Source organism: Galeopterus variegatus, unplaced genomic scaffold, assembly GCF_000696425.1.
Source record: "Galeopterus variegatus unplaced genomic scaffold, G_variegatus-3.0.2 Scaffold904, whole genome shotgun sequence".
NCBI lineage: Eukaryota > Metazoa > Chordata > Mammalia > Dermoptera > Cynocephalidae > Galeopterus > Galeopterus variegatus.
Window position 1 is genome coordinate 184,250 of NW_007727015.1, and position 23,547 is coordinate 207,796.

At 38.2% G+C, this 23,547-nt stretch overlaps 1 protein-coding gene across 2 annotated transcripts; it reads right to left on the bottom strand.

The window, feature by feature from the left end:
• Positions 1 to 304: 304 nt before the first annotated feature.
• Positions 305 to 23,388, bottom strand: OGFOD1 (2-oxoglutarate and iron-dependent oxygenase domain containing 1). 2 transcript variants are annotated; one of them, XM_008573332.1, is made up of 13 exons: positions 23,160 to 23,388; positions 21,302 to 21,447; positions 17,099 to 17,145; positions 13,348 to 13,448; positions 10,080 to 10,196; positions 9,383 to 9,474; positions 9,054 to 9,182; positions 8,570 to 8,683; positions 5,805 to 5,884; positions 5,212 to 5,525; positions 2,170 to 2,292; positions 1,565 to 1,623; positions 305 to 1,081 (listed from the first exon to the last, which is right to left on the bottom strand). In XM_008573332.1, exons 1-13 carry the CDS (start codon positions 23,311 to 23,313, stop codon positions 920 to 922), a joined length of 1,638 nt encoding a protein of 545 aa, XP_008571554.1. In that variant the 5' UTR covers positions 23,314 to 23,388; the 3' UTR covers positions 305 to 919. The 2 variants fall into 2 exon arrangements, with proteins under 2 accessions (XP_008571554.1, XP_008571556.1); XM_008573334.1 differs by lacking the exon at positions 8,570 to 8,683 and having other exon boundaries at positions 688 to 1,081; positions 23,160 to 23,358.
• Positions 23,389 to 23,547: the final 159 nt, after the last annotated feature.

A 23,547-nucleotide genomic window follows, 5' to 3' on the forward strand; every position in this document is an offset into this window, starting at 1 on the left:
CAGCCTATCTTCTCTACCAACCAGAAGTTTCTTGGGGCCACGTGGTTTTAAGCCAGACCTTTTCTAAAGGGAATAAACTACAAATCATCTAAGTCTACAGTGTCCTGTGGGAGTCACAGTGGAACAAAGTCATAGGTAGTGGGAGCAAGTGGAATGACTCAAATCGTGTCAGAACCCTGAGGCCCAGCATGAACAGGATGTAAGGATCTGTAATTTTTTAAATCATTGTGATTGGGAAGAACAGAATCTGATCATTTATAAGTTAAATAAAAAAAAAAAAAATCACTAGAGTTATGGATGAACTTTGAAGACCTTATGCTAAGTGAAATAACCCAGTCACAAAAGGACAAATACTGTATGATTCCACTTACAGGAGGTCCCTAGAATAGATTCATAGAGACAGAAAGTAGAATGGTGGTTGGTAGAGGCTAGGGGCAGGGGAGAGTAGGGAATTATTGTTCACTGGGTACAGAGTTTAAGTTTGGGAAGATGGAAAAGTTCTGGATATGAATGGTGGTGATGGTTGCACAATGTGAATGCTCTTAATGCCACTGAACTGTACACTTAAAAATGGTTAAGATGATAAATTTTATGTATATTTTACCACAATAAGAAAATTTTTAAAAAAATCACTGAAGTTAAAAAAAATCACTTAAGACGTCAATATGGAAAAGGAAGAACTCGGTGTTAAAAACAAAAAATCTTTTTTTTTTTTTTTTTAATCAAGAGATAAGTGTATAGCTTCAAGCTCAAGTTCTAAGTTGAGGACAGTCATTATGAATCCTACTAAAGGGCGACCAGTTTTAAGAACACTGTCAGACAGGCCAACATGTAGGTCTCCTTCATTTCATGCCCAGCTCTTCCAGACTTCATAGTACTGATGAAGGGTCACGTTTTTGTTCAGCTTTGCCCAGTCCTATCATTCATAATAGACGAATGAAAAATCCCAGAAACCTGTCCTGTTTGGGAAGGTTTTCTTTTGTTCTAGGCTTCGGTGGTTAATATGCTTGACAAATTTCAGAGTCTCTTTATCTCTGTAGACCAATGCCAAAGAATTGTTTTCTGGATTCACTGTTAGCAGCTGAAATAGGCAAATACAATGACACATCAGAACACGGACCTTATTCTCAACTCTCTGACGATTCACCATGGAACAGATGGTTTCCATATCAAGTACTTAAACTGGGGAAAGGAGATCCCTTGAAAGATCCTTTACTAGGGAGTTTTTGTTCTGGCTGTCAAGATATTTTCCAACAAGCCCTACTCCAGCACATACCCAGAAAGGTTTTTACCTAATGCATTTATTCCTTACTACATTGAAAGATTTGTGGGAGTACACCATGTGGCTCTTATTTGGAATTTTCAGTAGGGCAGAATAAATGCTTAGTGATCATCCTTTAGCATCTTTATTCCATGCTGAGTATTTTCGACTAGAAATCAGAACAGGCCAACAGTAATTTATCAGCTAAAGACCCTGGCAGAAGGTCATAAAAATTGGGTCTCTGAAGAGTGAAAGCTTTCTCAAGAACTAAAAGGGATAGTTTGCTATCAAAAAAAAACTTACCTCTTCATCTTCACCTTTGGCTATATAGGAAGTAAAGCCACCATATTCTGGCTCCCAGCCTTACAAAGGAAAACAAAGAGCGTTCAGAAAGCTCTCACTCCAGGAGTTACATCATCTGCTTAAATCACTGCTTCCATGTTGCTTACAACTCAGAGATCTGGGAGTTCAGTGGTAACCAACTCTATGACTTGTGAGTTTTAATTTCTCATCTAGCTTATCATGGATTCCCTTTCCCTTAAACACCTAATTTCCTGAGAGAGCTGAATGAATGCAGGCTTATGTCAGTCAATTTTGAATAAGAAAAATAAGAGAAATGTTAAATATACCCAGAAGAGCAATTACATAAAGCTGTAGATCTGGGGGACACTTGGGAGAAAATAACGGTGTGGTCCATCTTCCCATTCCCTAGTCACAGACATAAATACTACTATGAATTGGGAGACTAAAATTCATGACCCCTAAGATCCTTTCCAACTTTGAGATCTCGTAATCTGAGGTACTGGCCAAGGCAAATGACTTCTGAGTTGGTTCAGTTGGAGAAGGTCACTCAGCAGAGACCGCCCTTCTTAAGGAAACAATTCACTGCTTTCCTTCCTCCCTCTTACCTTCACAGCCACAGTAGAGAAGTAAGTCCAGGGCAAATTCTGTCTTGTTGTTGTCATTGATTAAAGTGTAGTAACCAGTCTTCCAACGCCTCAGTTCCCCTTGGCATGTGGGAACACTTGATTCTAAAAAAAAACAAAAGAAGGGCCAGAAAATTTAAAAAATAACCTTTATACAATTGCCAGACTGCAAGTTACTGATAATTAGGAATGTTATGGCAATAAGGGGAAACCATTCCCATAAACTTTCAGCTGACCTGGTGCTCCACCCATTCAGCCTTACAAATGATTGTCAGAAATGACCAGGTATGACTATTTTGGGGGGAAAAGTTGAATTTTGATTTCTCTCTATAATAAATTTCAGATGGAGTAGATACTTAGCTGCCAAAAAAAAAAAACCCAAAAACAAAAAAGCCAAGAAAACCCACCAAGAACCTGAATATTGTTTTATCTAATCTCGGAGTAGGGAAGAGATTTCTCACAGCATGTCACCATCAAAAGCAGAAACCATGAAAGGCAAAGATAGATCTGAGTACAAAAACATTTTATAAAATTTAAAATATGCTGAATGAAATAAAAAGCAAAAAACTATTACAATCTGTACGACAGGGTTTTACAGTCAGTAAGAAAATGACAAAAAACACAAAGGAAAAACACGCTGAGGTCATAACACACAAATCATGAAAGAAAATCAAATAACCAGTAGGGAAAAATGTACAACCGTGTACCACTAACGAAAGGCAAACGCCATTTCCACTTATAGAATAAGCAAAATTGGGAAAGAAAACAATAATTTGCCAGGAAGAAGAAAAACAATCATGTACAATGCTGGTGGGAGTGCAGACTGATAGAAGTTTTGGGGACAGCAATTTGGCAATTGCCTTAAAATTTTGAGCCATCTTTGATGTACCACTTGTACGTCTAGGAAGCTACACTGGATAAATAATGGATGCATCATTGTTTATTGTGCTGGTGGAGAACTAGAAACAATATAAATGCACAAAAGAGGACAGGTTAAGATCATTTGATGAAACAGCTTGAAGGCATTAAAAATTATACTACAGAACAGTGGTTTTCAAAACCTTTAGCTGTGGAGGGCTTCCTGGTTGGCTCAGTTAGAATGCATTGTTATAACACCAAGGGCACGGGTTTGTGTCCCCTTAACAGCCGTCAAAAAAAACCACCACCAATAACAACTTTAGCTGTGGAATACATTCCTGAAATGAAAACTTCTAGAAATGCAGTGTTGGAATGCAGGTATACATGTAAAGCTGCTTTGTTTGGGGGAAGCAAGGGCTTCCTAACTGAGGGGATTGTGCAGACTCGCTATATTACTACACAGGACTTAAAATGATAAGAAAGAGGTTTATGAAATATTAAGTCAGTAAAAAGATTACAGAACAATATATGTGCTCATTAAAAAATAATATGTGTGTGTGTGTATATATATACATACCTATATATGTGTATATATGTATACATTTACATAGCAAAAAAGACTGGAAGGATATATTCCAAATGTTAATAGTAGCCATCTGTAGATGATGATTATTTTCCTTTTACTTATTTGTTTTCCAGACATTCTGAAATTAATATGTTATTTTTATATTTTAAAAAAAAAAACAACCTTAAAATTATCAGGTCTGTAGTGGTTCTAGTTATCTCACTAGATGTACCCTAGCTTTGCCAACATTTAACATGGCTATTATATGCCCAGCAACCTTATAGCTTTTATCAACAACAACAAAAAACTTTATAACTTTTCTTCAAGATGGTAAACTTTGTAAACAGTGACTTTTCTCATTCACTTTTATACTTCCCACTCTGTTTTGGCCCAGGGCCTTGCACACAGTAGATGTTTAGTAACAGAATAAAGTATCTTTTGGTTGCCCATCTATATTTATTCTGAAGTTGCAGGTCCCCATAAAAATGAAACCAAAAGGAAATAGAAGTAGACAAATTTTTTTCAAGAGCTCTTGAGGCTCCATGGATCCTCACCCTGATTCTTTTTAGGGCCTAGGCATAGATGCCAGTTCAATTATCAAGGAAAACTAATCTTTCAAAGAAAGGCTATCCTGTTTTAAATAGTATGGAAAAAGCCGCCTGGGATATCTGTGGTGGCCAAAGTGACTGGTCAGTCAGTTTTGGGAGGCCACAGAATAGTTATGTGGCTTGTGGTTAGCATCTCATACCGTTCATTTTATTTCCATAGGTAATCACCCCATGTCTTTGCTCTTCTAACTGCACAGGGTTCTTCTCAGGAAATCAGAGTGGAAGCGGGATGGTAAAACTGAGGAGAGGAACTGGGGAAGAGATTTTTCTAACCTGACTTAGTAAATGCTGAGACACGTAAGCTGAATTTGTAGCTGCTTAGTTAATCTGCCCAAGTTTTCACAGAAGTGTTGCTTCTTAAATTTCCTGTATTTCTTTATTCTCCATCTTGTGTGTAGATGATTCAACTTCTTCTACTTGTAATAATTTCCTTCTACTTATTTGTCTAAATTCGAGCAAGTTTCCTTAGGTTGTTATTGGTCTTTAGCAGAAATAAGCCGGTAACCTTCCTCTCCTTTACGTTCTTGTGTTTTAGAGTAATTTTAGGGCCAATCACATGTCTCTCCACCATTTGTACTATTCTAAGCCTAATAAAAAGTTCTAGCTATTCCTCCTACCTCGAATGCTCGTCCAGCAGATCATTCTAGTCATTCAGATCTGAGCTTAAATGGCAGCTCCTCAGAGAGGCTCTTTGAGATCACCTGTTAACTTAAGAGGCCATTCAGTCATTCTTTATGAAATAACCCTATCACAGTGTTCTGCACAGCACTTGTTATTTGAGGTTTTCTTGTTGTTTGCATATACATTTGATCTCTGTCTTCTCCTGCTAGAATCTAAGCTCCAGGAGAGCAGAGATCATGTCTGTTATGTTCTCCACCTCCTGATATAGGGCTTAGTGCACAGTAAATGCTCAAGAAGAAATTGTTGAATGAATAAATGATTGAATGGTGAATGGCTAATGGTAAATAAGGACATATCCGAACAACAGCTTACCTTTCTTTGCTTCATTTTCCTCTGGCCCTGGGTCTGTCTGTTCATCGGTCTGTTGGCTACTGTTGCTGATGGCCACCTGATTAACCTCTGGCTCAGAGGAGCTATGGCTAGTACCTTCTTCAGAGCTATTGGCAGCAGAGGCTGCTTCTTCCACAGTTTTGTTATCAATCTCATCTTCTTCTGAAGGGGCCAGGAAATGAAGCTTCAGGCCTGTGAAGTTGGAGAGCAGCAAGAACAGCGCCTCGGAGCGAAATAACTCCATGCAGTCCTTCAGTATATCGGGAAGCTTACTCTCCTCAGCTTTCTCATAAAACCTGAAAAGCAGCAATGTCAAGTTTCATCAAAGCCAAAGATGTAAAATTCCTCATGGAATAAATGCTGATTATTAGCTTTGTACTTCTCTCCCTAAATCTTGGCATAACTTACTATAAAGCACAAGTTATTACAATAGTGACATTTTGTTAGGGGTTGCTACTGGATGTCCCCGAGAACAAAATATTGTTAGGGTAAATGTTCTATTATTGGGGTGAGCCTTGCAGACAAAAAGATAGGTGTTGAATGTAGAAGCAAATGTCCTGGATGATGGTCTCTACCTTTTGTTAGGAGGACCTTGGCTCCTCCATTCCACATCTCCTTTCTCCAAGGCCTCACAGACCTTTGCAAATTTCTCAGGCTGGAAAATGAGCAAATAAAAGACAGTTAGTGGGCTGGCTGGACAACTCAGTTGGTTAGAGCACGGTGCTGATAACACCATGGTCCAAGGTTTGATCCCTGTACCAGCCCACCGCCAGGACAAAAAAAAAAAAAGCAGTTAGCAAATCTCCCTATGATCCCAGTCTGGTTTAGCAGGTATAGTAGCTCTGCAGAACATCAGTCTGGCAGGGCCAGTTGACTCTCATCCCTTTCACAGAAGATCCCCTACTCCTGCTGTGGTGAAGCCAGGGCAAAGACTGGATAACTCAGCTTGCTATAGTGGAGAGATCCAAGTGCCAATATGGGCCATTCCCTTAAGTAGTTATATATCTTATGTCAAATTGCTAAATCTCTCGAATTTCTGCATTTTTAAAATGAGGATCATAATTCAGACTCTTTTTTTAAAAAATTTTAAAAATTTTTTTACATTCTAAGATGTGGAGTAGTTGGGGGGGAGGGGGAGAGGTTAAGATAGAGGAGGATAGGGTGGGAGAAGAAGGAAGAAAGGAGGGGGCGTGGTCGAGGCCCGTGGCCCCCCCCTTTCTGGTAGGGATAATACACACTCTAACTCACAAGATGTGAGGAAAAAAATGAAACTGCATTACAGTCAATGTCATTACGATGAAAAGATCTGTATAACAACACAGATTCTCTAAGCCCCAGCTTGTTCCCTTATTTAATAAGCATCGTAATTTGAAAAGCCAAGTACAATACAAGAAGCTGATTAATCAATGAAATATTCTCCGCAAGAGACTTTACTTTTATTTGTTTAATGTGAGGAAAAAAATGAAACTGCATTACAGTCAATGTCATTACAATGAAAAGATCTGTATAACAACACAGATTCTCTAAGCCCCAGCTTGTTCTCTTATTTAATAAGCATCGTAATTTGAAAAGCCAAGTACAAGAAGCTGATTAATCAATGAAATATTCTCCGCAAGAGACTTTACTTTTATTTGTTTAATGCAGTTTCCCAAGGAGTCCTATCAGCTTCTATCAGTTGTAAATATGTGAAAAGGGAAGGATCCCATAGTATGGTTTAAGTTAACTAAACTAAACAGGGTTAAACAAGTTTATATACTGTAATACTTCTCAAATTCTATAATATGCTAATGTCAGTTATAAAATTCCAAGAGGGAGACATATATGTAGTAACTCTCAGTCTTTTTTCATGGAGGAACAGCTCTTGTGACTATGACTCCGTGGGACCCACGGTCAACTGTGAAGCACCATACTAGCATGTTATCTCATTTGGCCCTCACAACAACTCTGCAAGATAGGCAAGGCAAGTATTATCCCTGTTTCATTAATGATGAAATAAATATCAAGCAAGATTTAGTGATTTGTTCAGATTAGTAAAACCACAGAGCCAGGACATGAATACAGGTCTTCTGACTTCTGATCTCTTTTCACTATAACAAGCTGCCTCATCATTGTCATTCTCACCAGACAGATTAATAATCTATTATTAAAAGTAGTAATAAGCATCATACTCATCAAATGAATAGAAAGATAAGTAAACACAACTCCTTCTTAGGGTTGAAGCTTGTGTGTGTGTGTTTACCTTTGAGATTCTAGAGGATTNGTCGAGGCCCGTGGCCCCCCCCTTTCTGGTAGGGATAATACACACTCTAACTCACAAGATGTGAGGAAAAAAATGAAACTGCATTACAGTCAATGTCATTACGATGAAAAGATCTGTATAACAACACAGATTCTCTAAGCCCCAGCTTGTTCCCTTATTTAATAAGCATCGTAATTTGAAAAGCCAAGTACAATACAAGAAGCTGATTAATCAATGAAATATTCTCCGCAAGAGACTTTACTTTTATTTGTTTAATGCAGTTTCCCAAGGAGTCCTATCAGCTTCTATCAGTTGTAAATATGTGAAAAGGGAAGGATCCCATAGTATGGTTTAAGTTAACTAAACTAAACAGGGTTAAACAAGTTTATATACTGTAATACTTCTCAAATTCTATAATATGCTAATGTCAGTTATAAAATTCCAAGAGGGAGACATATATGTAGTAACTCTCAGTCTTTTTTCATGGAGGAACAGCTCTTGTGACTATGACTCCGTGGGACCCACGGTCAACTGTGAAGCACCATACTAGCATGTTATCTCATTTGGCCCTCACAACAACTCTGCAAGATAGGCAAGGCAAGTATTATCCCTGTTTCATTAATGATGAAATAAATATCAAGCAAGATTTAGTGATTTGTTCAGATTAGTAAAACCACAGAGCCAGGACATGAATACAGGTCTTCTGACTTCTGATCTCTTTTCACTATAACAAGCTGCCTCATCATTGTCATTCTCACCAGACAGATTAATAATCTATTATTAAAAGTAGTAATAAGCATCATACTCATCAAATGAATAGAAAGATAAGTAAACACAACTCCTTCTTAGGGTTGAAGCTTGTGTGTGTGTGTTTACCTTTGAGATTCTAGAGAATTGGGGAATACCTAAGGGACTCTTAACCCAGTAAGCATACAACTGATACCAATGTTAGCGCTTATTATCATTTCTACATTTTATAAAGAGAATGACATAAACATTCTAACCAAGAACAAAATAACTCCCCAGTGATGCCTATTTACCCATTCAGAAAGCAAGACTGCATGTGAAACAAGATATAAAAAACAGGACGTAGTGGCCTACCTTAAGAAACTCCTTCAGGAGAATTTCAGACCTTTCTTCAAACTCTTCTTGAATTTGAACTTGGTAATCCATGTCCAGATAAGTAGGATTGATCCAATCATATAAAATTTCATGCTTACAAAGCAGCAGCAGGTGCAAAAGGTAGATTAATACTTCCTATAGCTTTTGTTCTTACATCATTTCACACTACTAAAATACATGCAAATCCTCACTTTTTAAATAGTTTCTCCTATTAAATATAAAGTGCTAAAAACTCTGCCTGAGAAAGGCACTATCAAAAGTTTAAGAAAAATAGAAAAGGCAAGCTCAAAGTCTAGTTTCATTATCAGGAATACCTAATTTTATTTATTTATATTTTTTTGGTGGCTGGCCAATAACAGGGATCAAACCCTGGACCTTGGTGTTATCAGCACCATGCTCTAACCAACTGAGCTAACTGGCCAGCCTGGAATAGCTATTAAGAATACCAGCAATTTATCCTTACATCTTGCGGGATGTGAGGGCTCCGAGGTATGAGGGGTTCAAAGTAGTTAGGAGGCCTGGTCAATGATGGGCCGTGAAACCAGCCACTTATAGACAAACGTGATTTTTCTTCAGACAGGACTTCAGACACCTGAAAGAACAAATCCAGCAGCACATCAACACAAAGAATAAGGAGGGAGATTATCAGCCAATGCACACTAATTTCAGGACCCATCACGCTAAGTATTAAAATGACCAGATATCAAGTGTAAAAGGCAGCTGTCATGTTTAGATGATGGATTACTAAAGAGCATGATCCTTAGTACTCTATTTCTGGCTTACAATCTTTACCTGGTGAAAGGATACTGGAGACACTTCAAAGAAAACCAGTTTGTTCCACGAAGGGGTAAGAGACTTGACAATCTGCTTCGGCTGAAAGTGTTCTGCACCAGGAGAGAACACATCCATAAATGCAGTTCATTATCATTAACCACTTCCAGGCTGCCTCATTTCACTCTTAAAAGTTCTCAAATTTCTGAGGGTATCTAGATGTACTCTTCAGATCCTGTGATACCACCCACTTCCATCTGTTTCACTCATACTCACTAGTGTGGGTAGGTGGCATCTGTTCTTACTACACCATCAATCTATTATTGATGAGGGCTGGAATAAGTTCTGAAAGTTTCCCAGAGTCAACCTCAGGTGTCAGTCATTCAAAAAAGCCCTGACTTCCTGGCAAATGGACCAGTCCTGGCAGATTCATAGCCACAGGCAGCTTTAGATGCACTCTACCCTTCCATGGTCAGTATTCAGAAGCAGAGTCTATTTCGATCTTAAACTTATTCTAATTTAGCTGTTAAATAAAACTATAACTTAAAGAGGTGGTTGTCAGGGCTGGCATTAATTCCTCCTGAGACACTCACTCTTAATGAATGGCTCCATCTCCTCTGAGGAGTACAGACATTGTATGTAAGAATGGTGATCCTGAATCAACTCAGCTTTAATTCAGAAACAGCCATTGGTGGTGAAGAGCATGCACTTGTCTTACCATCGATGCTGTACAGGTCCAGAGTGCCCCCCAAGCTCCTGTCCCAGGGAGGAACCAGGTACAGAATGAAGGCGACCCGGCGCCCTTCCAGCTCATCATCATGGCAGAGTAGGGCATCTGCAATAGTTTAATGCACACCTTAGATGAGCATTGGTGACAGTGAGCTGCTGACATCTGACTCTGCATTTAATATCAGTCTGTCTGACATTCATCTGTAATGTTAGCTCCGGCTTTACATGCCCCCCAGCTTTAAAATGACACTCATTTCTCCTCTTTTGTTAAGTATGGAAATAAAACTCAGTCAATATAGAAAACTCTGAAAACAATGATGAGTGCATAGAGACCCAAATATAACCACTAACAATATTTTTGCATATATGCTTCCAGGATTTTTCCTACATATTGTATTCACTTTTCTAAAAAATGGCATCCTACTATGGTTGGGTGTGGCCTGCTTTTTTTTTTTATTACATGGCAGTGTCTCTCTATATCAATACAAATACCTAACATCACTTTTAATGGCTGCACAGTTATTCTACTACATGGATTATGAATTTACCTTCCTCCCTCCAATAGATTTCTAATTTGTTAATTAAGTTGTTTCTATTTCTTGGCTATTATGAAGAATGCTTTAATGAGCATTATTGTACACAGACCTTTGTATATCTATTCCCATTAATTTCTTGAGCTAAAACTTCTAAAAGCCATTTGGTGGGGCTGAGCAATGCAGGCATCCATGCAGGATGAAAGAGGAAGGAAAGGCTATCATGAACTGAGACCATTCACACATGGAGGGATTATTTCAATAAATAAATATATTGAAGATAATGGGAGCCAGGTTTCTCACTACTGAAGGGAATTGCAAATATGGAAAAGGAGAAATCTAGAATGAACCCTATGGTGTTCAACTAGAACTGGAAGAATCAATGTAAATTCAGTTTCCTATATTTATAGTTATACAGATAAAAATACATACAAATGTTAATTTATGTATATGCCATCTCTGTGTGTATGTGTATGCATATATATATATATTCACTACCTTTTTCCACTGTGAGGGTCAGGGAGCAGTGACACCCAAATAGCAAAGACACGTAGAGTCCAGATCTTGATTTTTAAGTACATTCTTCACTAAAAAGAACCAGTGTTCTTTGGAAGAATGGCTGACACCAGGCCCTATGACCTAGTCATAGAAAATGCAAGATAAGCCTGGAATACTTTGTTTTGCAGAAAGTAAGAAATAGAAGAAGGATGGGGATATTAAAAAAGGACACAAATCAGCTTGAAGAAGCTCTCCTTGATCAAATCGGGGACAATATGAACATCAGTATAATGACAGTAACTGATAATAGTTTATCACATAAATAGTAACCCATAAATTCATACCAATATAAATAAATGAATTAATTTAAAAAGATAGGGAGGAAGATTTTCTTTACAATAGAATGACAACTAATAAATGTATAGAAATGACTATTATAAAATCATCATTTGGCAATCTTCATAGTAATAATTTAGCAAGAAACATCAGTGGATGCTAAAACAAGTAAATGGAAATTTGGTGAAAAATGAGATATCCACGTAATCTTAAAGTATCTCCCCATAAAATACATACTAACAGAGGGAAAAAGAACAGTGGAAAAACATGATGTCAGCCACTACCTTAATCAAATGATCAAAGTTATTATCACTAATAATGTGATAATACACTAGACACACAGAAACCATGTACTACCTGATAGGATGTAGTTAGGATGTAGTGAAAAGAACACAGCATTAATTCTGTAATATTCCTGCCAAAAATGTATGGCCTGAATCTAATCATGAGGAAACATCAGACAAACCCAAATTGAGGAAAGTTTTACAAAACAATTCATATATAAATCTTCAGAAGCATCAAGATCATCAAAGTCCAGGAAAGACTGAGGAACTTTTCTAGACAGAGACAGACTGAAGGGACATGACAACTGAACATTATGTGCAGTCCTGGACTGGATCTTTCTGCTATGAAGGACCAAATAATGAAACCTGAATGGGGCCTGGAGATTAGGTGGGAATAAGGCACAGATGTCAATTTCCTGATTTTGATGTTTTAATACTAGCATGTGGGACAATGTCCTTGTTGTTGGAATTATTGAAGTTGCTATCAAGAAACATCATGATAGCAACCTCCTCTCAAGTAAAATAGGAAATAAATTATTTGTACTATGCTTCTTTCTTTTCTGTCAGTTTGAAATTACTTCAAATTAGAAAGAAAAAATAATAGTTAAATAAACGTATACCATATGGCTTTTCATATGTATCCCCAAGTTATCCTCTGAAAGTTGTTAGCAACTTCTACTTCTTCTAGACAACGCATAAGAGTAATCCCAAATCAAAATTTTATTTAGTAAAATCAAAAACACTTTTCCTAGCTCTGAGCTCTGTTCTGACCAAATCACCATGAGCATTTGGTGGTGGGTGGGTAAGATGGGGAGTGGGAGAGGATGGAACCAACTTTTTCTGTATTTTGTATTGTATGTATTCTTCAACATGTAACCAATCAGTATCTTGTCCATATAGTAGCCGATTGACCTCAAAAAAAAAATTTTTTTTCCTTCTAGGTGAAAAATCAAACTTGTTTTCAAAAAAACATTTATGTGCTCAGAAAAGGAACTGGAAAGATGCACCCCAAACTGGTCACAAGGGATACCTCTGAAGAGAAGAGGGGGACAAGGAGAAGATGAAGGTGAATATCATGGTTTACACCATATACTTCTTTTTGTTTGAATTTTTTTTCTTAAGAATGTATTTGGGCTGGCCAGTTAGCTCACTTGGGAGAGCATGGTGCTGATAACACCAGGGTCAAGTGTTTGGATCCCCACCAGCCAGCTGCCCCCTCCCCCCAAAAAAAGAATGTATTCATTTATTACCTGCAAAATTAAATATGGCATGAGGCATGAGGGAGATGGTTGTTCCTTAGGAATCCTAAGAATAGTTTATATCATCATCCCTGAATTTCCTGATATTGTATGCAAAGTTGGCGTGAATATGTATTATGAGCATTTTTCTGGAACTATGGTCAATAGCTTTCATATTCCCAATGAGAACCCCTGCCTTATGCCTTCCAATAATGTGGGTATTTTTGTGTACGAGCTGGGACCTTATCAGGAAGATCCTGATTTTCTGCAGGGACATTTAGTGTAGTATTTTGGTGCACTGATACTATCCATCACTGTTGACTTAAAGCCTTGAAATCTTATAGACATCAGGCCTTTATCTTCCCTACCCGTGAATTCATATTTAGCACAGGACATGTCAATGGTTGATTCCAGGTCAATCTTAGAAACGTCAGAAAGCCAGGCCCGAAAATCTTCAAACAGAATTTTCCTGGAAATGCAAACAAAAGATAACTTGTTATGCCACAATGTGGGCTCTATTTGGATCTATGCCACAGCTATTGTTTCTTGGAGGTCACATTTTATTCAAGAGATCCATTCTCAGATCTCATTCAAGAGATCCTGAGAAATGTTTCTCAGCTTAAATTTGCATAGTTTAGGATTAATGTTCCCAGAGAAATAAGTATAAATTTCTATCTACTATAGCATATTTTTGCTCTGATGTTTCATTTTTTTTTTTTTTTTTTTTTTTTTTTTTTTTTTTTTTTTTTTTTTTTTTTAGTGTTTTCTTCCTCCTAAAGTATGCTCTGTCATGGCAACAGTTTGGTCTTTGTCATAACAACCTATCACACTAATGTTCCACTCCAAATTACTGATTTTCAGACATATTTTTCAGCACTTAAGTGGAAAGCTCAACCGTTTTTCTTTTCTTTTTTTTTTTTGTGACCGGTAAGGGGATTGCAACCCTTGGCTTGGTGTTGTCTGCACCGCACTCAGCCAGTGAGCGCACCGGCCATCTCTATATAGGATCCGAACCCGTGGCGGGAGCGCCACTGTGCTCCAGCGCAGCACTCTCCCGAATGAGCCATGGGGTCGGCCCAATGGTTTCTCTTTATACACTTTACTTCACTTCCAACACCATGTGCAGGTTTTTTTCCCACACCGACCAATAATCTGACACCACCTAGGTGTGCTACAATTCAACTCATTTCTGACACTTATCTACCAGGTGTTAACACAGATGAAGGGCTCAGTCCCACAAGACTGCCCGCCCCCCCCCATTTCAGATACCAATTGCAAACGTGATTGTGACCGGTGCTTCTGACTGGCTATAAATCAGAGGTTCCCACAACCCCAGTCCTTTTGATAACTTGCTAGAACGGCTCACAGAACTCAGGGAAACAGTTTACTTAATAGATTACCAGTTTATTATAAAAGGATTCAATTCGGGAACAGCCAGGGGGAAGAGTGGCATAGGGCAAAGTGTGGGGGAAAGGATATGAATCCCTCTCCAGCCACACCACCCACCCTCCCAGCCCCTCCAAGTGTTTAGCAACCCGGAACCCCTTCAGTTAGGGTTTTTTTGATTTTGTTTCTGTTTGTTTGTTTTTATGGAGGTATGTTTTGTAACTCAATCTTTAGCCTCTCTCCCCTCCGCAGAGGTCAATATAGGTAGTGCTGAAAATTTCAACCCTCTAATCACAAGGTTGGCTCCCCTGGCAACCCCTGCCCCCATACTTAGGGGCTTTCCAAAAGTTATCTCATTAATGTAAACTCAGGTATGGTTGAAAGGGGCTTATTATGAATAATGAGACACTCCTTTGACCTTTATTTCTTTTACCACTTAGGAAATTCCAAGGAGTTCTGTGCTGGGAATACAGACCAAGACCAAACATATTTCGTATAAACCACAATATCACGACCACTAATACTAGCACCACCATTATTTAATCATCACTTGAGTGACACTGGTTTAGATTACAATGACTTTAAATTGCAATCATGGTGAGTATTAAACTAACTGCACAATAATCAATAAAATCCTTCATATAAGTTCTGATGCTAACAGGATACCAATAGAAGATGGTGAACATTTCCATTTACCAGCTAAACTAGCTCTGTATGTAGAAACCTCTTTAACATAATTTATAATTCACTTAGTCAGTCAACTTTGAAATTATGAATTATTATTAATCTTGATGAATTAAAAACATTTTAAAGAATTTACATTACTTCAAATTATGCACACAGAGATACTTGATTAATATTTTTTGGATCATCCTAGTCCAAATGCACATAATTGAAATTCCCATAAAATCAACTGTGCTGTTCATAACTAAATATCAAGTCTGCAAGGTGATTTCTAAGACTGCACTACCAAGGGCTGGCCCGTGGCTCACTTGGGAGAGTGTGGTGCTGATAACACCAAGGCCACGGGTTCGGATCCCTATATAGGGATGGCTGGTTAGCTCACTTGGGAGAGCGTGGTGCTGACAACACCAAGTCAAGGGTTAAGATTCCCTTATCGGTCATCTTTAAAAAAAAAAAAAAAAAGACTGCACTTCCAAATACCTTTTTGTAGAATATTCTTCCCCAACTTTAAGCAACTAATATTATCAGTCTTAAATCCTTCTTTTACTGGTAACATCAGCTTCCACAGATTTATTCCAGAAAAAGCGCTTCTTCTGTTTCTTTTATGAAAATGGCACAAGTACAGGCTTATTTTCTGTCATTGTTCACATTTGTTACTTGTATTCATGAGGGAACTCACAGAACCCAACTGGGAAATAAAAAGATCAGCTTTCTGTAATGATCAAGGAATTCTGGCTCTCATACCATCTGGCTATGACCCTTTGGGTGTGGAATGTAATTCAGTCCCACAAGAAATGCTTAGCAGAGGGGTACTGTGAATTAAGATAGATAAGTCCTCAAAACAGGAAAATCTGTCTTTGGGGGTTAAAAATGTCTAAATAAATATGAAATATTATAAGTTACAGTTAACACAAACCCAATACTTCAGGATTTAGAAGAAATAACCTGTGCAGATTGCTACCATAAATGCAAGTATTGCACAGAAAAAAAGAGAATGAGAAAAAATAACTCTCACCATATAAATGAAAAACAGCTATTACAAAGAAACACATACTCATTATAGAAAAACTAGGAAAAAAATCCTATATAAGTAAAAAGAAAGTGTTAAAAAAAAAATCTGTAATCCTACTAGCCAGATTAAACATTCCATTTTTCCATAATATAGGTATGTGTGTCTCTTTCTTAGAAGGGATCACACTGTGTGTATTTTTTTTTCTCTTAACAAAAGTATATTTCATCAAATCTAAGATGCCTTTGATTGTAAGAAGTATCATTATTTTACATATAACCAAGAAGAAAATGTCACCAATTATAGCAGGACACAATTACTCATACTAGTGTATGAGGCACTGGATCTCAGAAGTATTAAAGTACTTTTTTTAAAAAAAGGAGAATTGATAAAATAGGGCATAACTAGCATATTCATGTATTAAAATTCATACACATCATACTTAATGGCTGTATAATTTCCACTTTATTTTGTATTTTGTACCATTATCTATATAAATCTCCATGGGTCGCCATTTAATTTGTATATAATTTTTCAAAATTATAAACAATATTACAACAAACAATCTTGTATAGAATCTTTGAGCACATCTGTAATTATTTGTTCAGGATAAATACTTATAAATGGAATTATTCTACAAAATGTATGCATACTTTTGAGGGTTCTGATACGTCTTTCAAAACCATCTTTTAAGAAAGACTGTAGTATTGTATAAAGGTATCTATACCTGTCAACACTGGGGTTTTAATATTTGCCAACCTAACATGTGAAAATGGCCTCTCCAGTGTTAATTAGTGTTTCCTTGATTACTAAAAGGTTGAACATTTTATCATCGAGAACTTGGGCCTTGGAATCAAAGAGACTTGAGTTTGTATATACCTCCTGCAATTTTTAGCTAGATAACCGTAATTTCTCAGACTGTTTCCTCCTCTACGAAGTAGGATAATGTCAACAAAGATTATACGACAACATTTAAAGTACTTACTACTCTGCCTGGCATCTATTAGGTACGCAACAAACATGATTATATACCTATTTACCTTAAAGCAGAGATGTGAGGCTCTCTCCTCCTCTTCAAATCATCAGACTTGATCATGAAAAAAAAAATAAAGGATTTCCTCAGTCAGTACTTTGGCAGCATAACATTGTGGTTAAGAGCCTAGACTCTGTAGCCAAACTGCCTAGGTTTGATTCATGGCCCCTCCATTTGTCGGCTCTGTGACTTGGGCAAGTTATTTAGCATCTCTGTGCCTTATTCATTCAACAGATACTTTTAGTTATTATAGTGAAATTTATGTTGTTGAGGGAGATGGACAATAAACATAAAAAGTAGATTATTAGTATGAAGAAGGTATTAAGTGCATAACAAAAAAACCATAGGGAAAGAGGTTACAAGGAGTGCTCAGTGAAGAGGGGTTTACAACTATAAATAGGGTAGCCATGATAGACTTCAGTGAAGTGAAGCAAAGACTTGAAGGAGGTTGGCAAGTGTACCAAGTGAATATCTAGGCAAAAAGCATTCAAAGCCCTGAATGTGAAGCATGCCTGGCCTATTCAAGATATTGCAAGGAGACTGTCTAGAGCAGACAGTTGTGGGGAGAGCAGTAGGAGATAGGCCAGAGGTAATGGGGGCCTAGCCATTAGAGTTTTGGGGCAAAGGAGTAACATGATCCCATTTACCTTTATTTTTTTAGATAAAATTCACATAACATAAAATTTACCATTTTAACCATTTTAAAGTGTGAAATTCAGTGGACTTCAGTATATTCACATTGTTGCAGAACCCTCAGCACTATCTAATTCCAGAATTTTTTTTTTTTTTTTTTTTGTCTTTTTCCGTGTCCGGCAACGGATCGCAACCCTCAGTGTCGCCCCCATACCGGACCGGGACCGGCAACGGGATCGCAGCCCTCGGTGTTGCTCCCGTGCCTCGCTCAGCCAGTGAGCGGGAACCGGTCTATACATGGGATCCGAACCCTCGGCGGGAGCGCCGCCGCGCTTCCCAAGCGGCGCACTACAGCAGTGCGCCACCGGGCCGGCCCCATAATTCCAGAATTTTTTAACACTCCAAAAAGAAACCCTGTACCCATCAGGCAGTCACTCCCCATTCTCTCCTCCCCCAGCTCCTGGCAACCACTAATCTACTTTTTATGTAGATGTATTTGCCTGTTCTGGACATTACATATAAATGGGCTTATACAATATGTAGCCTTTTGTGTTTGGCTTCTTTCACTTAGCATAATGTTTTCAAGGTTCATCCATACTGCAGCAGTATCAGTACTTCATTTCTTTATATAAATGGCAGAATATTTCATTGTATAGATATACCACATTTTGTTTATCTATTCATCAGTTGATGAACATTTGAGTTGTTTACACTTTTTGGCTATTGTGAACATTTGTGTACAAGCTTTTTATTTATATGTTTTCCAATTCTCTTGGGTCCATTTACATTTTATAAGAACACAATGACTGTGATTGTTATGGGTGGGCAAGGATAGAAGGCAGACTGGTTAAGACACTAGTAGAAAAATCCTGATAAGAGACAAAGATAGCTTGGAGCAGGTGCTTGCTGTTGGCAGTGGAATAGGTAAGTATTTTGGAAGTAGAGACAGCAGAATTTCATGAAATGAGATGACCCCATTTTTGGCCTGAATCATTGGGAAGATCAAATTGCCAGTAACTGAGATGGGGAAAACTGTAGGTGAAGCAGATTTAGGAGATCAATTTGGTTTTGGACTTAAGTGTGAGATGTTTGTTAAACATCCAAGAGAAGTAAAGCCTTGAAACTTCAAGGAATCTATGTACTTAGGGAAGTGGTCCAAGAACTAAGTCCTATAGTACTCAATCACTAAAAACTCAGGTATAAGAGGAAGACCTAGCAAAGGAAACTAAGGAGGAATGGCCAATGAGATGGACGGAAAACCAAGAGAACATGGTAGCCTGAAAGTAAAGTGAAAAAAATGTCTCCAGGAGGAAGGAGTGATATAGTAGGTGAAATGCTGCTGATAGGTCAAGGACTGACAAACCTGTAATTGAATTTACTAATGTGGAGGTTGTGACTGATCTTGAACAGTGTAGTTTAAGTGGAATAGTAAACATGAGAGTCTGACTGAAGTGGGCTTAGCAGAGAATAGGAGGAAAGGTTTTTGAGCCAGTACAGATAACTCATGAGGAATTCTCCTCTCTCATGAGGGGAGAAGAGAAATGGACTGGCAGCTGAAGGGGACAGTTAGGTCAAGAGCTTTTTTTTTCTCTGATGAGAACAGCTTCCCCGCACCCCCCCCCCCCGGCTTTTTTTTGTTATGTCAAGGGGAATGATCAAGAAGGAAAAACTGATGTAGTTTCTTCATCTGTAAAGCAGGAATAACCTTCATGGGACTGTTAATAAAGATTTAATAAACAAATACAAAGCATTTAGCATGGCATAAAGTAAAAAAATTTAAAAATATGCACTCAATAATGTTTGCTTTAAAAAATATAGAATTTTGGGCAACTTCTAATAAAAACTTGGTTAGAAGCTGTCAGAGACCCAATTATCAAGTCAATTCATACCACAAGCAAAAAAAAAAAAAAAGGGATATGGGTGAGGTTTGAAGGGGCAGGAGACTGAGAACACGTTTCATATCTACTGTCTTAGGGTGAAATGGTCTCATCCAAAAGTGAGCATGGTGAAAATTATTCACAGCAGAGTTTCACCAAGCTAATTGGATCCAAGTTAATGGCTGCTGCTTTTTTCCCCCATCACCCAGGCCCATTTTATTATTTTGCCTCACACTGACTTCACAGTCAATGAAGTATTTTCATCTACTAAACTCCATTAAGTAAAAACCACTTTGATATCTCAATTTTAGTAATCAGAGATGCATAAGGCCCTAAATTAACAAAAGAGGCTAAGTGGTATCAAAATTGATATAATTACAAAGGCAGACAACTGTGGTTTTCAATTAACCTGTGCAACCTTACTATGCATAACTGTTTAATTTTCATTAGATTTTGTGAATTATTAAGAATCACATTATCCCTGTATTTAACCTGGTTAATTCAATCATATGTACATGGTCCAAAGACAGATTGGGGCAGGGTGGGATACAACAAGCTGACCAGATGATCAGCTCTAGTGCAAAAGAATAAAAGAGAGAGAAATCCATTATTTACTCTCTTATCCCAGAAAAAACCAATGGGAAAATGAAAACAAAATAGTTCTTCATCTTTTTCATCTTTATTTTATTTTTTGCAATTTTAAGTGCTGATGTCCTTGAGGGTTTCTAAAGGGTTTCCAAGAGTGAGGTACTCCAGGTATGGAAAGATATCCCTCCAAACTGGAGAAATCAATGAACTATGTTTCTATACCTAGACTAGTTTAGATTAGAAAAAACAGCCTTGATTTTGAGATACTCTTTTCTGTCAAATTAAATTGTCCACCAAAAAAAAAGAATGAATTTAACTCTCTGCAGGTCATACTGTAATGCAGAGCATACTACAATACATCAAGCCACCTAAAACAAAGACATGAACTCAAAATTTTAAATGGTTATTAGCTTCCAATGTACAACTCTCTTCATCATACCAATCCCCGAAATGTACTTAATTAACCCCTATGTTTAAATTTAACAGTTGGCCCTACATATCCGTGGGTTCTGCATCTGTGGATTCAACAAATTGCAGACTGAAAATATTTGGGGAAAAAATAAATAACAATTCAACAATAAGAAATAATACAAATAAAAAAATATAGTATAACAGCTATCTGCATAGCATTTATAATGTATTAGGTATTATAAGTAATCTAGAGATGATTTAAAGTATATGAGAGGATATGCACAGATTATATGCAAATACTATACCATTTTATATAAGGGACTTGAGCTTCTGTGGATTTTCTATCTGTGGGAGGTGGGGGTGTGTGTGTATCCTGGAACCAACCTCCCATGCGGGATGGCTGTACTTACTTACTGGCTTAATGTATTTTTTAACTATCTCTGTCACCATCACTATCAACCTTATTATTTCACATTTTAAAGTCTTACAGGGCAGGAATTGTCAAAGTCTCCCATATAATAATAATAGCACCTAACACATAGTTACACTCAGTAAGCTTATGTTAAACGAAGGAATACTTTTAACGATGGCAAGGCAAGGAGGGCAAGCCCATTCTAAAACCCCAAGTCTAAAGATATTGAATGATTTCATAGATAATTAATTTCTGAGGTAGAAGACTAACGTGATGGGGGAATAAATACCTGCTGGAACTTATATAAATCATTATACTTTTCATGGAAGTCCAAGTTCAAAAGTTCCTTCTGAAGCCCTTCCAAGAAGTCTTGGTTTTGGATGAAGTTTGGGATCACACAGTGAAGAAAGGGGTCCATGTCCATGACAATGGCTTCTGTAGGAAGGAAAACATTATCTATGGCTTTTTCCTCTTTTCGTGTTTTTGACCCACAAGTAATAAAGCAGAGAATTCACTACACAAGGTGATGGTCATGAATTTTTGGAAACCTAATACCTAAAGTCTAAAATTTGGGGGAAGAATTGTAAGCTCTGCCCTTTCTTTTTTTTACCTGCTCAATGCTACTTTTTAAAGACATGGTGCTTAAAATACTAGTTCTTAGATAAGTACAGGGGATGTCACTAAAGCAAGGTTCCTGGTTTTTTGGGTTTTTTTTTTTTTGAGTTTTTTTTTTTTTTTTTTTTTTTTTGAGTTTCAATTACTTATTGAATTAAACATATCTAAGATTCTTAATTAATTTTCCTCAAACTTAAAGAGTAGCAAATGAAATGAGAGTAGCTGGCTGGCAATTTTTCTTCAACCCTGCTTTTTCCTTTCCCAAGTTACTATCCAAAGGAAGTTATCAAATACTGTACTTCTTGTTTTTTTAAAAAACCAGTTCAGGCATAACCTCCTCTAATTCCTTGATTTATACCCCAACATTTTACCCACTGCCTCTGGTGGGCTAGATTACTACCCCTCTAATAAATAACCATCACCACCTAGGTGGTGCCAGGCCCAGTGGTGTTTATGTACTTTACTTCATTTAATCTTCTCAACAACTCTGAGGTAGACATTTCTACTGTCCCCATTCTACAGATGAAGAAACTGAAAAGTCTCTGGGCGTCCAGAACTTGCACCTTAAACGCTAGCTATCACTTTCTATGTGTGCCCAGAGCACCCAGGAGTCACCTCTTCAAAGTACTTCACAACTCACCCAAAAATCATGGCAAACTTTAGAAGGGAATGCATGACACATTAAGCAGAGTTCTTATCCTTTAAGGTAATATTTGAAGCTGAGGCTGTAATCATTCGACTTAGGTTCTTTCCCTTAGTCAACACACATTTACTTTCACAGGTCATGTAGTGAAACTACAGGAACGTAAAAGCGAGGAAGCTCAGGTGCCTGTTCTCTAGCAGCTCAAAACAAATGTTCTGGCTTGACTATCATGGGACAACCGAGCTCTACCCTTACAGGAAAAAAAAAAAAAAAAAAAAAAAAAAAAATCACACAGCCACTCAAATATTTGTTCAAATGTTTATTGGCCCTGACTCAGGGAAACATTGTAAGCACAACTAATTATTCCCTGTTACATAAGAAGGAACCGAAGCTTTCAAAAGTTAAATCCACTGGTCAACGACGCACAGTCAGTGGAGAGGACTCTAACTCAGTCTGGAATCCCTGATTCCAGAATTCAACTAACACTTTCTCTGTCCTCAATATTCAAGAAAAACAAGACAAAAAAATGATAAGGGTTGGCCGGTTACCTCACTTGGGAGAGCATGGTGCTGATAACACCGAGGTCAAGGGTTCGGTTCCCCGCACCCGCCAGCCGCGAAGAGAAAAGAAGAAAAGAAGATATTCAGAATTTGTACGCCCTCTACTTCCCCAAACTCTGCGGCCTACATTTCTTCCTCCTCTCAGGTTTCTAAATTCAAACTGAGTTTGGAATGAAAAGAGAGCAACAGCCAAGGCAGGAGGCTCAGAGGTGGCCAAAGTCCTCCAAGAGCCCCCTTCCCGCTGTCCAGGGCTCGGCTGAGTCCCAGGAAATTCTTCAGAGGCCCCCCGACCCTTGCGCGGCAGCTCCTCCCTCACAGCACCCGGTTACCGTGACTGAATGGCGTCCTGCGGCTCCAGGCCTCAGCCACATGCTTTTTCAAGGTTTCTTCCGTGACAGCGTCCGAAAACTCCGCCATCACCTCCTTCTTTCCCTTTTTCCCCACCAGAGGCAGGCCGGGCTCCGCAGACCGCTTCCCACTCATCTCCTCACAAGATATAGAGCCACGCCACAGATTTAGAGGATACTAAAAGGAAACTACAAATCCCAGAACGCCCCTCTTCCCATGCTTCCCAGCGCTACCCAATGGGAAGTACCAAAGTAAGGGCAGGAGGACTTATGCCTACTTTACCAATCGGAACGCCAGATACTGCAGCTATCCCGCCAGGGATTGGCCCAATGACTCTCGGCCTGGCAGGCCACCGCCTCTCTACTTCCT